General features: G+C 35.8%; 1 protein-coding gene across 1 annotated transcript in view; it reads left to right on the top strand.

Moving 5' to 3' along the window:
- LOC108734118 (retinal homeobox protein Rx-like) overlaps window positions 1-17,086 on the top strand; it is a 75,077-nt gene extending 57,991 nt beyond the window's left edge. The window contains exon 3 of the mRNA XM_018465520.1: window positions 16,045-17,086. Coding sequence (XP_018321022.1) covers window positions 16,045-16,428 — 384 coding nt within the window. The 3' untranslated portion in view covers window positions 16,429-17,086. The remainder of the gene's footprint in view (window positions 1-16,044) is intronic.
- The last annotated feature ends 3,614 nt before the right edge of the window (window positions 17,087-20,700 follow it).

Raw genomic sequence — 20,700 nt, 5'->3', positions numbered from 1 at the left:
GATGAAGCTTCCGGCAAATGAAAAGTTCCCTGCTCATACGATTTTTCACAGGCATGCAAATTGAACGAACGAATTTATTTACGACTGGTAGGTACCTACATAGGTTTATAAACTCTCCACGCCCATAGAAAACATACAACTTCCTCTTCAAGTTCCCTGTGAACACCTCTCTGTAATTAATAACGGTAATTCGACTATTGTCAAGTTGGCAGGCCCCATTTTCCCTTTCGTAAATTAAATTAAAATCTTTCAAACAGAGCTTATTATTACGTGAGACACGTACACCATTGTTGGTCATGATGGCTGAATGGGGATCTCAAGGTGGCTGTGAGCGGGCCCTTGTCGTCCGACATCCGCGGTAGAAAGGGCACAAAGGACCGATGCCAGTATCTCAGTAGCAAGTAATTCTACACTAAGTAAGGTAAGATGCCTTGAAAGGACGCGACTATAATATACCGATAATAATAATATACAAAAGGTCCTATACTTTTCTAAAGGTACTTCATTCTTACATCATCCAAATCCATGCGAAAGTCCGAAAACTTACCAAAATCTATTGTTGATATCATCACGAGAAAAAGAAAATATATGTGAAATAATTTTATTAAAATGAAATTAAAAGAAGTCACTTCTATGCTCGCGAACGGTAAATTTGGAAATTCAAAAAAGGTTGTTAAAGGCAAAGCCGGACAAACTTTAATTTCGTAGGAGCCGCTACTTGAGGTTAGTTTGAGTCACTCCATACCCTTCAATTAGTTCGAGAAAGTAAGCAGTAATGACCCATATTGCTTTCTCTTTTTCTTCTCCCTTCCACTCCCCTTCATCCCGTAGACAAACGAAGCCTCTCTCACAACTTAAATAATACCTAGGAAAATTTTTGTTCGCAATAGTATTGGGTTTGGCTATGGAAGAGGGGACTCACCTACGAAATGGAAGGGATAAGAAAAGGAAAGAATCATCTCACTCGCACTCGCAGGATCAATGAGGAGCTCCTTCGCTATACCTGAGGAGCTCTCGGGAGTCAAAAGAGCCGAGTTTGCCCGGCTCTGGTTAAAGGTGTATGTTTGGAGTACAACGCTGTACGGGTGCGAAACATGGACAGTGGGTGCGGCGGAAAAGAAAAAGTTAGAAGCGTTCGAAATATGGTGTTACAGGCGAATGATGAGGATACCGTGGATAAAGAAGATTAGAAATGAAGAGATACTTGAAAGAATAGGAGAACAGAAGACTCTAATATGGAAGTCAATAAGAAATAGGCGAGATAGGTCGGTAGAACACCTTCTGAGGTATGAAGGTCTAGTCAGAGACATATTAGAGGCAGAAACGGGAGTTAGGAGTAGAGCCAGACCTAAATTAGATTACTGTTCGCATATAGTTAAGGATGTGGGTTGCTCTAGTTTTCGGGAAATTCAAAGATTACCTCCGGACAGGAAAGAGTGGAGGTGCATGTCCATTGATTAAGAAGGAACTTAATTGCTTATTTCATACGTATGACATTTGGAAAAAAGAAACAGAAAACCGTACTGATTTCCATTACAAATAAGAAATCTACTAATAGAAATGCGATTCTTTTATATATACATATACCTACCTAGGTGTTAAAAGTATGATGGTAAAGTGTTTCGCTAATGTGTTTGGGCGGAATAGAATTGACCAGAATCCGCCCAGAATGTTGGTAGTGGTGGTGCGGTTCTCTAACGAAGTAATTAAAGCATGTTTCACTTGAGTGTGTCTTTTGTAAAGAAACGGTTTTCCTGGAACTTTATTTATAAAGAGAGCGGTGCATGCAATAAAACCGCGCACCGCGCTGCTTCGCTAGCTCTACGTGATGGAAAATTAACGTTAAAGTTGTCGAGTTGCGAGTTAATTGCCTTAATGGATAGTAATTAGAATGGGGCGGAGAAGACGTTTGATTCACGTAGACTTCGAGTAAACAAGCTCTGAATGTTTCTAATTAAATCCTTAGCTTAGCGCAGTTTCTAATAAAATTTCATCAACAACGTAGTGCATTTATTATTGTATACAGCACTACTCCGATTTACTCGCTTCCGACCTCTAGAGACGAAAGAAACAGGAAGTAGTCAGTTCATTTTAAAGTTGAATGCGCGAAACCATCAACTTTCTTATATACTTTCGCATCGTTGAGCATCAATCGTTCGCATGATTGCAAAGAAACTTTATTGAATAACAAATTTAAAACTAATAGTTATAATTTGAATACTCTGAAACATAAAGCACATACAGCTAGTTTTATATTCTATCGTCATTTTATTTCCGTTTGTTTAACTTCCGTTAATGAGACGACACTCGGTTATCACATCTACGAGGGCGGTTCAATAAGTACCCGTGTTTGAACACGGAGGACGTTCCTGAGGGAAATTGGTGTTGTCATCGTGTTCTGCCATCTATCAAACCACGCCAAAACGAATTTCAGACTGATTGATAGGTTAGTTTGGATTTGGCAGCCATTCGACTGAGACGTGTTTCGTTATTTTCGCTAAGATGGAAAAAGAGCAGTATCGTTCGGTAACTCCCTTTTTGTTTTTGGATGGGAAAAAATGCGAGGAGATGAAAACAAAGTTGGATACTGTTTATGGAGACATTTCGCCATCTACGACCACAGTTAGATATTGCTTCAACGAATTTAAACGTGGGCAAAGATCCGTTTTTGATAGGAGCGACCAGGAAGCCTGGCAAACGTTGTTACCGAGGAAATCATTTTACGGATTTTTTAGGAAAAGGAAGAACGATCACTGGACAATACTACAGTGAGTTATTGGACCGCTTCGACAAAAAATTGAAGGAGACACGGACGCATTTGACGAAAAAGAAGGTGCGTTTTCAACACGATAACGCACCGGCACATTCATCAGGAGTTGTTGCCGCCAAAATGCATGAATTACGTTATGAATTTGCTGCCGCACACCCCGTACTCACTCGATTTGACTCCCTGCGACTTCATCTTGTTCCCTACCATGAAGAAATGACTAGCGGGAAAGACATTTAGCTCAAACGAGACAGGGGGGATTTTGCAGTTCGACAAATCTTATTTTTTGGAGGGGTAAAAAAAATGGCAGGGTCGTTGGGAGAAGTGCATCTTTCTAAAAGAGGACTATGTTGAAAAATAAAAAAACAAATTTAAAAAAAAAAGGTGTCTTAATTTCTAACACGGGTACTTATTGAACCGCCCTCGTAAATATATCAGTGACAGAGTAGTGCTATCTACAACCGAGTTCTATAGTAACTTTAATATTCTCAGAAGTACACTGCACTACTTAGGTAGAAAGTAAAAAGTTTCTAAAAAAGTATTAAGGGACCATTTAGCATTATAGCTAGCCATTCCTTTATCTGCTCTAATCTTTAGAACTAATGACCTGATACTTCTGCTAGAATATTTTGAAATTCAGCCTGTTCAATTTTCTGTAAAAAGCAAAAATATCAATTTTCTCAGTATTTTTCTATAATCGGAATCGAAACTTTATTGTCCTGAATGACTTTGGTCCGCATAGATCCTTACGGAAAATGGCCCTGTGTGAAACTCTTTGAAACTTAAGATTCTAGTAGTTCTCGACATGTTGATCAAAAGTTTCAATGGGCGCCGCCAAGTCGTAAAGACTTATCTTTGAGATATGGTTCCTTAAAGTTGCATTCTTCCATAAGGACTAGATGTATGATTTCACCTCTGAGTTCACCGCAACTTTCTTTCCCCATAACTACACTATGACGTTAAGGTATTCTACACTTTTGTATAGTGGACTACCATCAGTGGTGATAGGTACAGTACATCAACATACGGGGTCTGCTCAAAAAGTATCGCCAATTTTGTGTTTTTTCAAAAATTATTTATTTATTCATGAATATTTATTTTGTCCCGTTGAAAGTAATCCCCACTAGATATTAAACACTTGTACCAACGGTTTTTCCAATCCTCGAAGCACAACAAAAATTTTTTTTTTGCGATCTTTAACTCCTTCGATGCCGTATTTATCTCCTCAATCTGTAGTCCTTTCATGGGCCTTTTCAGTTTCGGGAACAAGAAAAAGTCACCGGGGGCGTCAGATCTGGGGAATACGGTGGCTGTGACATTATTATATGTGTTGTTTTGAGCCAAGCAATGATGTGTGAACAAAGGCGTTATCATGGTGCAAAAGCCAATTTTTGTTCTTCCACAAATCCTGGCATCTCTGGCGAATTGGTTCGCACCACGCCCGTGCAATCGAAGAAAACTGCAAAACCTTCACATTCGACGTAACTTGGCGAGCTTTTTTCAGTCTTGGCTCGTGCTGCAGCTTCCATTGGGATGATTGAGCTTTAGTTTTCATAACCATGCTGTTTTTGGTCAAAATTGAGCAATTTTGGTACGAATTTTGCGGCGACCCGTCTCATGCCCAAATCATTAGTAAAAATCGAATAACAGGAGCCAATCGATACGTTTATATTCTGAGCAACTTCTCTAACGGTGATTCGACGATCGGCCAATACTATTTTCTTCACTTCAATGTTTTCTGTTGTTGACGGGCTCGGGCGTCCGGCACGCTCTTCGTAGTTCACATCTTCTTGGCCCTCGGAAGTCCTACGAAAAAATGCAACTTTAAATTTAAAGGACCATATCTCAAAAAGATTTACGACTTAGCGCCCATTGAGACTTTTGATCTGTACGTCACGAACTATAAGAATCCAAAGATAGAAAGAGGGTCATTTTCCAGAAGGCGGGACATTTTTATCTTTATATCTGTACAAACACAATCAGTAGCTTTATTTAGTAATTAATACGCTTCTAATCTGATCTGATAGCTTCGGAGATTTGCCTGCTGCTAATAATAAGCAATCGTTTGTTTCATGTCGCGTAAAAGCAGTGGCAGTACATGTTGTTGCAACTGACGAGTCTGTTAATAGTGAAGTGGCATTGGGTGGCGTAATAACAGCAGTTGTAGTTGGAGATTCAGTTATATCGATAAAATCAATGTTTGTTATCGGGAGTGCAGTACAAAGCACATTGTACGGATAATGACACGGCAACGTTCGCATTGGCCCTATTATATCCAAGATTACATTACGGGTGACGGATCTGCGCCTGACGTCTTAGCGATTCGGTCTCAGCTTGACGCCAGCCGACCGAACTAAAACATACACACTTACAAACGTATACCCTTACATGTACCCATTTACACATTTAACCAACACGGACACAAACAAGCCTGCTTATTCGCTTTCCGGAGTCCTGGACTTGAGCTGAAAGCGAGCGCCACTGCTACTTCTCACTCATACCCTCGTCTTCAATGCAATTACCTACCACCCACTTAATAATAAGAAAGTGGTTGTATAATTTCAAAGTGGGCGCCAGGCAAAACTTTGTCCCTGATGTTTCTAAGTTTATTAAAAACTAATTGAACCTGCCTACACTCTTTTTATCGTAATTTTAACGATGTATTGACGCACGACTCTGCATGGGTGTGAAACGTGAACAGTGGGGAGAGAAAAATTAGAAGGATGTAGATGTGGTGTAAAAGAAAAGAAAGTACAGAAAAGGTTACAAATGAGTAGGAGAACAGAAGGGGTTATGGAAGTAAATAAGAAGTAGTCGTGAAGGTTGGTAGGGCACCTCAGACATGAAGAGCTAATTAGAGACTTAGAAACAGAACAGATTACTGTCCTCAAATGGTTAGAGATGATTATAGATGGCTTTAGTTTTCGAGAAATGCGACGATTAGTTCAAGACAAGAAAAAGTGGAGATGCCATCAGTGTTTAGGCTGAAGGTCTGAAGACGTTACGATGATGATGATTAAACATTGGATTGAGTCGACGATTATTTTGTGATATCCATTGATGACATTATTATGCAGGAGGACAAGCAAATATCAAATTCAGTGTATTACTATTTACCTAGTTTAACTTAAGGAGTTTTACATACATTGAATGTTAATTTAGTTTAAAGTTGATTAAAGGATGGTATTAACCTTTTTAGGGTTCCGTACGTCCGAATGAAAAACGGAACCCTCATAGGATTACTCGGTGTCATTCTGTCCATCTGTCACCGTTAATTTACGTAAATAAATTAATTTTCAACATGGGGGTCATTTTTGGGAGACCAATAGGAAATTAAAAAAAAAAGTTTTGTAAAACGGTCGTGTGACATATCAAATGAAATATTTTTTTATCACTTATCCCTTATAGAATCACTCGTATGTCTGTCTGTCCGTTTTCTTTTTTACACCTTCTTTATCCAATATGACACCATCCTTAATTTCGATTTTGATATGTACTACCGAAAGGTCACTTATCATGCATAATGGTGAGAAGTAATGGATTAATTTTATTTTTTTATTTAAACTCAATTAGAAAATTGCCTAATAAAGAAAATTATTTTTATTTCTTAACCATTAAGTATTGTTGTCATTAACCAACAAAGTGTATTATTATTTGTTCAGTTGTTGACTGCCTATTTATCCTCATTTGCATATGTGGTTATTGTTCATAATTGATTTACGTAACATTCTAAATGTCTAATGCTATAAATTAGAGAACGAGTCTGAAATTTTGCTACTACAATATTAACACTATAAACCAAGACTTAACCTAATGTTTGCAATTTCGGCAACACAGCTTGCTGAGAAGACTAATTAAGTATCAAAAGGAAGAGAAATTGCAGAAATTCAATATTAAAGACCTCGTCGTCTGCTATCTGGTAGTCCTGCGGCGTTATTTTGCTAACATTGCCTGGCTTCTCTTTCAAAGTTAACGAAACGCTACAACGAATTTGTCTGCACTCGTTTCGTAGATTTGTGCTGGTATAAAGTGTGGAAAGCTGTTCAAATATAAAACTCATTAAAAAAAGAACGGAAACTACGAAATTAATTAACTAATCCAGGCAAAATTATAAAAACTTACTGTTACCAAGACAAAAAATTATAGAAACAATTGGCGAATATCATCGGTAACTACGAAAAATGTTGGCAATTAGGTACTAGCATTATCAACAAAAGCCCAAAGACTGCTTTAGACCACCTCCAGTTCTTTTCTATCCTGAGCCAATTTTTAGAACATCCCACATCCATAACTTATTTACGAACAGCGATCTAGTCTAACTCTTCCTCTACATTACTTACTTACTCCTATTTCTGCTTCTAATAATATGTCTTTACGTATACGTATAGCCCTTCATCTTTTAGAAAGTGTCCGATCATACTATCTCACCTCTTTTCGTTATCTGTTCTCCTACTCCTTCTAATACCTCCTCATTTCTATCCTTTTATTTTAGTCATCCGCCTATAACACCATATCTCAGACACTTTCAACTTTTTCTTTTCCACCGTGTCTACCGTTCATGTTTCACCATGCTCCAAGAATAGATGCACTTTTAATAATCTTCTTCGAATTTCTATATTAACCGTTGACAAACACAAAAATGTTTGCTTTTCATTATTCATCAACATAAATCATGCGATTTTATTCATTTTCGTTACTACATTATAATAGACATGGTTTCGCTGGTGGACGTTTAGGTATAGAGCCTATATTGACACGCCCAACTCGTCAAAATTCGAGATTTTTAATTAAAAATTCCTATTAGGCAACGACATCCTGGATATTAAAAAAGTAAGCCATTTACTTAATTTCATTCTTATATCAGACGGGTTAATCGTCTGCTAATTGCAGGATATTGTGACATGCTGTCTCAGTTTCTTCGGTTTATTCCATTAAGAAATGTGTATTTATACCTACGCTATAATATTAACTTGTTACCATATTAACTCATTATTACCATGCTTGTAACTAGTACTGCCTATCTAAATTTCGACGGATATTATGCTATTGTTAGATAGTACATACAGCACTCCATTCCGTAAACTAATATAATTCCGTCGGCGAGCATTTAGCCACAGCCAATGCCATATCCTATCTCAAGAGATATAGGTCATTTTTAACTAATAATTCAAATTAAAAAGCAACATATAAAAGAATTGGGTCATGTATTTAGTTTTATTCTTTTATGGGACGTGTTAAATCGCCAGCTTATTATTCCAGATTATATCCCACACATTCTCTATCCCTGGCACGCAAATTTGCTTTACAAACCTACTTAGATACGTAGCACATTGCAAAAGTAATTTCCTTTGTTTTCATGTTTTTCAAAGCAAATTTATTCATATAAATTTCAAACACGAATCAATTATATGTATGCCGTTTTGATCGACGACCTATAGAACTTCTGAATTTTCTAGGCAAAAAACTGAACCAAGTGATTTTCATAAGTCTTTTTTGAAACCAGCTTTATCCCATTAATAAGAAAGCTCTACAAAGACTAAAACAAATGGTAGTCGGTTGGAACAAAGCTCAGCCTATACGGTGGACACATTAAAATTTCCCATCTAAACTATCTCAATTTTTGACGAGTCATTAAAGATATGCATGGTCTAGCGTAGTCGGGATGGAAAACAACGCCTTTGATATTGGTCAATTCTGGCCTTTTTTATTAATAACCTACTTCAATCGCATTATATCCGTTCACAGTAGATAAAGAATCAAGCAGCTCATGATGAATAATTACTTTTCAATCTCACCCAACACTCAGCATAAACTTGATTGGTGTCAATACAGGCGTTACAGCCATTTATGGGTAACCCCCGTATTGATCACGAGCTTTTGCATATTATTGTCGTATGTGATCCACTTCAAAAATGGTTCGATTTTGTTTCGTTTTAGATTCACAAATGAAAACTCTCGGTCGTTTAAAATTTTCACTGTAAATTTTCATGTGGAATCCATGTATCGAACTCCTTTTAGTATTCATTCGGATGCGAATGGTTCAAAGGTTTGATGTTTAGTTCCTTAGCGATGTCGCCAGATGAAGCATGGCGATTTACTTCGACTTTTTTAAAAAATTTATCGACTTTGCTTGTAATGATGTGCTAACCATATATTTTCAGCGAGCAAAGATTCACTTAATTTGTACGTTTTTGACAATTAATTTATGGTATTAATGAAATAGTTAGATTTACTGAAATGTGTTAATTTTCCATTTAGCATTTTATAGTAGAAAAATAACTCAATTGTGAGTCATCAAATTAGACATGAACACAGCATAATAGTTAATTCGACTATTTAAAGAACAAATAATGATCCTTGGACACCCCATTCGTAGGTTATCAACATATAGTGAAGTCAAGATTTTCTTTCATGTTTTGCTTTAAAAGAGGAAAGAAATAGAAGCGATCAGAGTGTGCGGGAATAAGAATTTCCCGCCTGCTCGTCTAGAAAAATATGTTTTCGTGTTCCATAGATCGGTTCGAGTCGAGTATACACACAGTGCAATTTAGTAGTTCCTCTTCGTAAAAAGCTCGAACGATAAACTATATTTCCTAAACTACGTTTCTTTCAATTTCCCGACACGATACAAAATCACATTCTGCGAAGCATCTCCGCCGCTGAAAGTTTTTATTAAATTTTCTCAATTTAGGCCACCTTCAGCACCCATTAGCTCTAGTGAAGAATGACATCAAATTGACAATTAATGCATCAGTTCAAAACCAATTTTGAACCCGCTTGAGGCACGAACATGGCGTCGCGGCGACGTTACTGACGACGACAACGACGGTCCTTTGCGGACAGCCGAGAATAAAGATAATAACGAGAAGCAAGGGAATTGCGAACGTCAAGGGGGAAAAGGGGGCTTATTTTACCCTCCACGCGCTCTTTCGATTCACGACCCCGTCCCCGTTTATGTTATTCTTAAGTTTGTTTCGACAACGGAGGGTGCATGCTGAACAGTTTTCCTTACAGAAATCTTATTTGTTGGTAACTGCGTTTAAAAGTTTGCCTCGCCTTTCATTTCCCGGTCTATTGTTGTTATCAAAATCATTATTATGAACTTTATTTCTGTTAGTATGTATCTACTGCACATGACATAGTTATTAATCTAAAAAATAAATGACAACTCATATCGAGCAATTGTTAATTTTCCTTTTTTGGCTCCTGAGAATTTACAATTTTATGGATGATAAAAGTAGAAAGTTTAAAAAAGCTACAAGTTCTTTCAAATTTTACGATTTGACATCGATAGACTAGAATTTTGAGAGGGTGCAAGTAGGGTCACTAAGTGGGTAACTCACTACCCCTTGTAGTAAGGTGATCATATTTTTTTATTTCAAATCCGGGACGGGAACTTGTAGCGGGGGCGGGGTAGTTAAGTTAAATAACTTAAAAATGATTTTTTAATAAGTTTTTTAATAAAAATTATACATAACAAATACTATTTAAGGATATAATAAAAATCAGTATTTTTTTTAAATGAATCACATTTTTTTTAATCAGAATTACTGAGTACAAAACCTTTTATATTTTTCTGAACTATGGATCTTTTTCAGTAGGTCTTCTTTACTTTGAAGCATTGTATAAAATTCTGTACAATTTTCTTCATAATTAACTTTAGTAAGTAATATCGCTTTTAGTGTGTCTATTTCAAGTCGAGTCTCGTCACTTGTCCAAAGGCTATTGATTAAAGAAAATATTCTTTCCGTAGAAGCATTTGTGCTAGGCAGGCAGAAAAAGAACTCTGCTAATTTTCGTAAAATTCTAGTTGAAATATATTTAAAATAAATATTGAAAATAAGAATCTTTTCAAAAATTCGGGACAATCCGAGAAAAAAACCTTAATCCGGGACAAATATTGCTTCTAGAAAAATCCGGGACGCAAGGTGGAAATCCGGGACTGTCTCGGCCAATCCGGGACGTATAGTCACCTTACTTGTAGTCCCATGAGGTTGCCCCCTAAGACAAGGAAGGGGCATATAACGCCTTGCCGTATTTGCGCATCATCAGGAAAGCCGCATGTGGTCCACCCCGGTGAAAAATTATTGCCACCGCATTAAAAATTTTGGGAAAAATGACCTTTATTATTAATGAAAAAAATACAAAATTGAATGAGAAATATATACCTACCTATTACTAATGAGAAACTGTTCACTTCTACATATGTAGCACCGGTATAACATATATTAACATATTATTTCTTTACTTTCATCGCATCATTAAGATAAACCATCTTTTTATCAACATCCATGATTTTACAGGTATATAGTAATGTTTTCATTGTTTGCAGAAACTATAGGTACATGTCTAAATATTTAGCTTTCTTAGATTTTCTTTTTCGTAGTAGTTTTCCACAAATTTCAATACAATTTATATCTCCATTTGGAAGAATATATACATATATCACTTATTTGTAAAATTTGTTTGCTCTTAAGTAAGATTGTGTTATTGAGCTCTTTTGTAGTCAATAATACTTTAAATTGTAATCGTTTTACTGTTGTTCGACTTTATGCGTCTGGTTTCAGTTGTCTTATAATAACATCAGAAAGTACACTTGTTGATTCGTTGCAAATGTAAAAGATTTTATTGAAACGACGACATAATTGGGCAAAGGGATTATTATTATAGGTTTTTTCATTTTACCGAGAGTATTTTCAAACGGATTTACCTTATTCATCGAGCCCCCATTTAATTGTAAGTTTATACGTGTGTTTGCCTCGTAAGACCCATATGAAAAACCCATAAGGCAATTGTCATTTTAGTACCTATCACCACTTTTTTTTGGTGGGATTTTCATGAGGAATCTACGAGGAAATCCCTATTTTGGCCTGCCCTTCATTAGTCACATGAGGCCAGATCGAATAGGTTAAATTGTAAATGGTTGGGTTGCAGTTCACAATTTTTCGTCAGTTTGCAATATAAAAATCAGAATTATTACAAACTAATGATATTTACAAGTTATACGGTGTATAATATGCACAACAAATAATAGACAATAAATAAAAATTGTTATTTTCTTGAATGTAATCGCTCACCCTAAAATTCGTATTATTGTAGTAAAAAAGTGTGATTGATTAGGTAAATAACAACGTTACGATAAACGGTTGAAGATGTTTGTTAATGTGTGTAATACAGAAAAACGCCATCGCTAAACGCCGATGCTACCAAGTCATAATATATTATTAGGTAAATACATCAACCCCTCTGCCTTATGTATCGACAGTACATTAGCATTAGCTCACCTCGATTACTAAGTAAACAGGTAGTGGTGTTTGTTGTGGAAATGTGATCGAAATTACTCTAGCAAATGGAATGAATTGATAGGTACCTATTACTGTTTAATGCATAGCGCAATACCTGAAGCTTTATAAATTGTTATATTGCTTATTAATCAGTGGCAGCGAATCTTATTATTTTAATATGTATTAGTTTACTACTATTAATAAATCAGCGGAAGTTTTTACTATTATGATATGTAAATTAAAATTTGTTTATTTTAGTAATTTATAATTTGCGTTTTTTAATTTCATCATTTACATATGTTCGATTTATTTATTCCAATTATGAAAAAACCAGTTGATTATTGAAGTAAAGTAAATTTTATTTAGCTTGAATATTTAAACAATAGTGAGTTACAATTTTTCAATGTTCTTTTACTGACAATCTTTCTTTTACAACGTCTTTCTTACAACTACTTTCCGAACAGGATTTGAACTAGACGAAACATAAACTTTGGTTAATACAAATCATGGCTTGTTTTCTTAGTCTAACAATAAGCAACATAAAATACTTGATTTATTAATCTACGAACTTACATTACATATTATGAAATCGTTGTATTCTAACACCCTTCCTCAACGATTTGCAACAAAAACTAATTTTTAATTAAACCAATTTTCTCGGATAGGAACTGCAGTTTTGTTTTGTTTAGACCCTATGTCAACATTCACTATCAGCTCCCGAAACCGCGTCTTTGAAACAACCGGGTTCAGCATCTGTCACAAGTTTTAAACTCGCGATGTACCTATCCGGTGGTACTCCGCGATTATTTCTTTCCGAATGCCGACACTGCACAAGTGGTTGTTCATTTCCCGATTCATCACTATACGAATCTTCCGGATTATAGGTTGAATCACTTCCACTTGGATCACTTTCCTCTTGAGTTGTTGAATCTTCGCCGTCATCCTCGCTTTCGTCTTCCTGATTGTCGGTTTCCACTCTATGGAATGTCACTTCATTTTCCTCAGTTGTTTTCATGTTTCCATTATACTCCTTATCAAGAAATATCACATCTCGGCTAATCTTGATTTGGTTTGTTTCCATATTTAAAAGACGAAATGCCTTCGATTCTTCCGAATATCCAACGAAAGTATATTTCTCAGCCTTATTGTCTAACTTCTTTCGCTGTTCTTTATGAATGTGAACGTAAGCTCCACAACCAAAAATGTGTAAATTTCTTACGTCAGGCTTCTTTGAGTACCACAGTTCGAAAGGAGTCTTATTTGTCGCCTTGGTAGGTAATCTATTTTGTAAGTAATTTGCCGTATTCACAGCTTCACCCCAATATTTCTTTTCCATGTTTGCATCCAGTAACATGCATCTTGCCATTTCCAACAAAGAACGATTCTTCCTTTCGGCGACCCCATTTTGTTGTGGTGAATAAGCTGTCGTATATTGTGTCTTTATTCCTTCTTTTTTCAAGAAACCCTTTAGATCTTTATTTATGTATTCTCTTCCTCGATCAGATCTTATAACTTTGGGTTTTTTGCCAAGTTGCGTTTCCATCATTTTAACAAAATTCTTTATGAACGATGTTGCTTCATTTTTATGACTCATAAGATGAACCCATGCGTATCTAGAGAAATCGTCAATAATTGTTAAAATGTATCTTTTATTGCCTGGTGTGACTGTTTGCATTGGGCCGCAAACATCCGTATGAATGAGATCAAGTATTGCAGCTGATTTGTTTGTTGATTCTTTTGGAAAAGGTATTCTTGCCATTTTCCCTTTTATACAACATTCACAGATTTCACGTTTTCCGCAATCCTTAATTTTTATTCCCGTAGCCAATCCTTTTTTCTCCAAATCTTCAATAGCTTTTGGGTCTCGGTGTCCAAACTGTCTGTGCCACATATGCTGACAATTTATGCCGTGTGCTAATTTTGCTGTATGCACTTCACCTGTTGTTTTCACTTGATACAGTTCTGGAGACAGTTCCGCTGTAGCTTGCACTTTTCCATCTTTAGTAATATGGCAAATGTTTTTGGAGAACGAAAGTTTGAAACCATTCTGAGTTAATCCTTTTACTGATAATAGATTTGACCCTAAATTCGGTACGTACAGTACGTTGTTTACTGTTAAAGTTGCAGTTTTTCCCGAATTATTCTGGCACTTTATTGTTCCCGAACCGACACCTTCAACTTTCGCGAATTTATTATCGTCCGCAAGTCGCACAAGACCCTTCCTGCTTGAGTCTAAATTCGTGAAAAAATCCTTTGACCGCGCCATATGTGTTGTTGCACCCGAATCCACGAACCACGGAATTTGACTTTTTTCACCAGTCGTTACACTTAGACACACTTCTGCGAGATCCTTTGCATCCTGTACGATGAAACATGTTCCGTCGGAATTTGTCGTTTCTTCACCGACTGCTTTATGTGCTTTTTCTTGTTTGCCCTTCCATGCTTTGTACTTTAAACATTCATTCTTGAAATGACCAGTCTTTTTACAGAAAAAACAAGTTTTCTTGTTTTGTTTATTCTCTTTATGCACTGACTTCATAACTGTTTCTTCAGTTTGAAAGTTCCCTTTCGTTTCTCTTGCCCCTTTTCGCCGTTTATATTCGTCCATTAGTTTACTTTTGACGAATTGAAACGTGAGGTCCTTTTCAGCCCTACTTTCAAGAGCTGTAACAAGAGTGTCATAGGATTCTGGTAAACTTCCAAGTAACAGTGCTGCCTGTAGTTCATCCGGTAAATTTTGACCAAGTGCTGCTAGCTGATTTATGTTTGTCGATATTTCCGTGATGTGGTTTTCCATATCACCATCTTCTTTTAATACAGCTCTGCATATACGTTTTAGTAAAAACACTTTACTGGTTAATGTTGATTTTTGATGGTACTCTTTTAACGCATCCCAGGATTCTTTCGCTGTTGTAGCCTTCCTGATGTGCAATAACTGATTATCTTCAACAAGAAGACCTATTGTTGCACGTGCTTGATCATTGCGTTTGGACCATTCTTCAGTAACCGGAGAAGGCGCTGGTTCCGAAATCACGTCCCACAAATTGTCCTTTATAAGTAAAAGTTCGACTTTGTAACTCCAAACGGCATAATTTTCACCATTTAGTTTTTGAATAGCAAACCGAAAACCCGATGAGTCTGCCATTGTTTAACTTTACTTTAATTTTTAATATTCGACCGTTCTACTGTTTAAACCCGTAATCACGCACTTTACTCGCACTATAACCAAGCTGGGACTGGGCCCATAACCTGTTCGATTTATTTATTCCAATTATGAAAAAACCAGTTGATTATTGAAGTAAAGTAAATTTTATTTAGCTTGAATATTTAAACAATAGTGAGTTACAATTTTTCAATGTTCTTTTACTGACAATCTTTCTTTTACAACGTCTTTCTTACAACTACTTTCCGAACAGGATTTGAACTAGACGAAACATAAACTTTGGTTAATACAAATCATGGCTTGTTTTCTTAGTCTAACAATAAGCAACATAAAATACTTGATTTATTAATCTACGAACTTACATTACATATTATGAAATCGTTGTATTCTAACAACATAGGTATAATTTTTTCTTAACAAAAAGCAATGGAATTATTTGACAACAACTTTTATTTAATTTCGAAGTCGCTGAAAATTTCTTCTATTTTCTTAAGGATTTTCAACTATGCAGCCAGAAAGATTTATGATTATTCAATAAAGAATCGCAGATAGACATCTAGTATAAAAGCTTCTTATTGTTAGTTAAGTATTGATTAGAATGTCATTGCAACAAAATGTGTAACGCTGTTGAGAATTCCTATATCATCGATCAAGTCTTAAGGATTCCATGAAAAAAGTAAGTCCATCTCTGTGCTGAGTTCCGCAGTGAAAATTTATGGTAGTAATAGTTCCGCAAGACATTTGCTGCGACTGATTTTTCCGAAAGAAAAAGGGATGCAACATTGTGAATGATATTTAACATTGTTGAAACGTTTTCTCCTTCATTCCAGGTATGGTTCCAGAACAGACGAGCGAAATGGCGACGCCAGGAAAAGATGGAAGCAGCTCGTCTGGGTCTGAGCGATTACCACGCGGTTTCTTCGTTGTCGCGCGTCGGCAACCCCGCCTTAGGTCTGCCCATGGATCCGTGGTTATCTCCGCCTCTTCTTTCCGCTCTCCCAGGCTTCCTCAGCCATCCGCAAACGGGCTATCCGAGCTATTTAACGTCTCCAGTTGCAGCACCGGACTCGACTCGACCGCCTCCACCCATGGCCCATTCGCAGTCCGGAAGTCTCGCGACCACGACAGATCCCAGGAGTACCTCAATAGCGGCCCTCAGGCTCCGTGCAAAAGAACACGTCGAAAGTATAACGAAAGGACTGCAAATGGTGTAGGGTGACCATGACGAGACTGACAATCAAGTGTACATAATATAATTTTACTTGTAGCAATGTTGAACGATATCATCAAGATCTCAGCGGAATCGGAAATCGAACCACTTTTGTTTCAAATAAATGAACCTGCAGACAGACATTTTAATTAATTTACCTGATTAGGTAAATAACTAATACTACGTACAAATCTCAGTGATTCTTTGAGGACTATCCTTTATTCGATTCTGTCGAAGGATAAATAAATGTATCGTGTCCTACACAAATGTTATCGACGTCCGGTTGCGTCGATCATGATTGTACTATTGAGTTGTAAATATTGGATGTAAATTTAGATAGATAAGCATAAATATACATAATTACACTAAATTGAATGTTTGCCAATGCTTATATTAGAACCAACCACGTTATCAATACTTTTTTGGTATATAATAATATACTTGTGGGAACTTAACGTTACCTTTCGTTTTATTTGAGGTTTATTTTGGAAAGAAAATTGCGCTACTTTTGATAAACGATTTTCCGATGGAATGTTTCTACTTCTAGATATTTACGTTTCGTCGTGAGCTTTGGTTTTAAATAGTACCTAGGTAGGTACGTAATATCTAACTAAAAAACTAAAACCAAATATTAAGTTGAAAACTGGAAAACCTTATGATGAATACAAACTAGAACACTAGCTGTTAATCCATACGCATCAGTAAAAACTGAAAAATCAAAATTTTAAAATCAATTTAATAAAAATGACTTCTCTTACCGAAATTTTTTACTGTAAATAAAAAAAAAAATGTTTTTCGGTAGGGTCATACAACGCACACATACTTGTGCAGTATACCTGGACGAGAGTCTGTATATTATCAGTTTCAGACATTTATTATACAGTAAAAGCTCTTTATTCGCAGGGTATACATTCCATAAATATGCCGCGAAAACAGAAACCGTGGATATGGAATGGTAATTAGCATGGAATCATAGGGAATAGGTTCTAAGGTTCCAACATAAAACCAATATGATCAAGATAAAATCAATGTATTAATAAATTCGCAATTAAAATTAATAGTTATAATTAGCTTTAGACAAGAGTTTAAAAAATTTAGTAATTTTTTGTTGTATTGAATATTGAAATTAGTCCACTCGGTTACATCTTTTAAAAAAGTCGCCTCGGTACGAGCCAACAGTACTCAAAAGATGCTGATACGTTGGAAAATAACACCGAATCCTTTTCTACTCGGTTAGACTTTTTATAAAAGCCGCTTCGTCACGTACTAACTACGTACTCAAAAGATGTCAATTATCGGTTCTATATATCATGAGTTTAATGTTTGGAACAGAAGTTTGAAATTTTGTAGTAAGATAGATAAAGCTTTGTTCTAAAGTCTGTAGAAGGTCATTTTTTAATTTTTTAATTTCTATTGAAAATACGTGTCCTACAAGAAGCATCAACTTTAAACACTTGTAAAAGCCTTTAATGGCCATATTATTGAAAACCTGAAACGTAATGAGTTAGTGTGAAGCTTTGTCTGTCACCATACAAAAAATCACATATTTATCTCGCAGCGTTAAATCACAATATTTAGAATAGAAACCCATGTTTTCGGAAAAATTCACATTAGGCACGAGCGGTCTAATGCGGTCAATTCCCTTAATAAATGACACCAAATCCTTTTCTGTTTACCGATTGCATCAGCGAATAATGAAATTTTTAGCCGCGCATACAGGAATTGGGTTGCAATTTTTTCACCTGCGAATAATGAAAACGCGAATAAGGAAACCGTGAATAAGGAATTTTTACTGTATATACGCGCACAGCAGACCCTCGTCCAGGTGTGCTATGGCCCTGCATACAGCATAAAACCCTCGTACCTGATCTTAACACTTTTAATTATCCGATTTTTAAGCATATCATTTAAACAATATTTTCCTTCTTAAAAAAATATGGAGATATTCTGAACTTTAAGCGTTTTACATCGTAGATATTAGATCCTTCTTAAAAAGTGCCAAAATAGGCATGGGACATTTTTTTTTTAATTTACTTCTAATTTAAAGCACTACCTACTTTCTTTCCCCATCAGACATATTTTAATTCTTATTTTGAAATATTTGATTTATTATTTCGTCGATTGCCTTTATCACAACGATCAGTTTTAAATGCAAAAAAAATTCAAAAACTAAACAAAACGAAGTAAAGGTATTTTAAAATATTTAGTGCAATAATGATAAATTTGAAAAATATTCAAATTTTAAACAATATTTTTATCGCTTTTGATTAAATTAATTATTAAATGGAGGTGTAAGAAATTGCAATTTCTGTAAGACTTTCTTTTTACGAGTGTATCAATTGTGTGAACTTTTTGTAAACTGTGTACATAAATAAAATTACAATAAATTGATTAATTTGTACATTAAATAATTACTTATCAACGTGTAGCTTTTCAACAGCTGTCGATCTCTGTAAATAACCAGGCGCAATAAAAATATGTCAATGAGATTTTCTGCATACATCATCCTTTTATTACCTTCCTGATTATGGTTATTTCGTCATATACCTATGAAATGCCAGTTAGCTTTATAGCAGTGGCGTAACTACCAATTGGCCGGACAAACTTACTAATGTTCCTTAATTATCCTAAACTCTTTTTCTCCATAATTATATATAGGTAGGTACCAGAGGCGCAACAAGAGGGCATCCGCGGGTGCCTGAGCACCCACTCGATTGGGTTGGGCACCCAGTCAATTCCAGTCGACTCAGACTTGAATGTTCGGTTCAAATAATTCAAGCTCGTAAATGTATTTATAGTATTATTATGGGAGCACCCAGTCAAACTGTAACGTTGTTGCGCCACTGGTAAGTACCTAATCAATGAAGAATTACGCATGAATCTTTTAAACACATTATTTAAATCAGAAAAAAATATTGATTCTAAAGCGCTTATTAAAACTTTAACAAAGATATTCCAATTTAAAATACTTTTGCGAAGAATCAAAGCCAATACATATCTATAGGGTGAAAAGTTGTTTATTCTTATAAAAGCAACGAATGCTTTAATTTATTTTTCAAAATTATAACTTACACAATAAGATATTAGCCATGATAGATAAGAATTGTACACCCTCTATATACTCCTAATGGTACAACTAAACGTCAGTGACTCGAATATCAAATACAATATATTAACAATACTACTTCGCTGCTTTTGAAACCTAGATAGTATTTAAAAAATCGAATTTTGAAAAAAGCGGAGATAAAAATTTTCATTCGTGGTATTTTTAGTCTTAAAACAATATTATTAAAATACCCGGACGTGTTTTACTTACAAGCATGATCAGTATATGTACCCTCAGGTGTTTGTCGTATTAGCATCAATCATTGAATGTACCACATTAAGAAAATATGCCGAATGATGCCGAAATTCGTTAATACTCAGCTTCTGCAATAGCCGACACTGGTCATCGCCCACAATATATAGCCACAGCTCGTTGCGATCAGGGAAATACCTCAACAAAACTTTTTCTCTCAGTTCTTCTTCTCATCATCATAAGGTCGTCAGTCCTAAAACTGGTTGGACACTTTTTGCGAACAGTAATCTAATTTAGGTTTACCTCTACCGCTCTTAACTTCTGCTCTAATATGTCTCTGACTAGACCTTCATGCCTTAGAAGGTGTCCTACCAGCCTATTTCTTATTGACTTCCATAGAGTCCTCTGTTCTCTTATTCTTTCTAATACCTCTTCATTTCTAACCTCTATCCACGGTAACCTTATTATTCGCCTGTAACACCACATTTCGAATGTTTCTAACCTTTTCTTTTCTGCCGCGCCCACTGCCCATGTTTCGCACCCGTACAGCGCCGTGCTCCAAACATACACCTTTAACAATCTTTTTCTAATTTCCAAATTAACTGTTCGCGAGTATAGAAGTGCATACCAGTATTTCTGTTTTATTTTTATTCATTTTCATACAGTACTATTTTGTCAATACCGCTTCCATTATCAATACCGGTTCCATTTTATTTAAAGCTATATGTTTAATTTGCTTCAAGAAAAGAAAACAAAACCTTTTTTCAATTTAATTTCGGCATCTGACTTATCTGCTAAATTTTACAACAACCGATACCAAAATAATCGTCGTATCTGTCAATTCTGCGATCTACTAATTTAGTTCATCATCTCAGCCTAACATAAATGTGTATCATGCAATATACCTGACTAATATCTTGGAAGGGAGCAGCTAGAATCCCAACGAGATTACCCATATTGCCTCGAGGTGGTTCCATG

This window comes from Agrilus planipennis, unplaced genomic scaffold (genome assembly GCF_000699045.2).
Source record: "Agrilus planipennis isolate EAB-ADULT unplaced genomic scaffold, Apla_2.0 scaffold65, whole genome shotgun sequence".
Taxonomy (NCBI): Eukaryota; Metazoa; Arthropoda; class Insecta; order Coleoptera; family Buprestidae; genus Agrilus; species Agrilus planipennis.
This window is presented reverse-complemented; position numbering and strand designations above follow the sequence as displayed.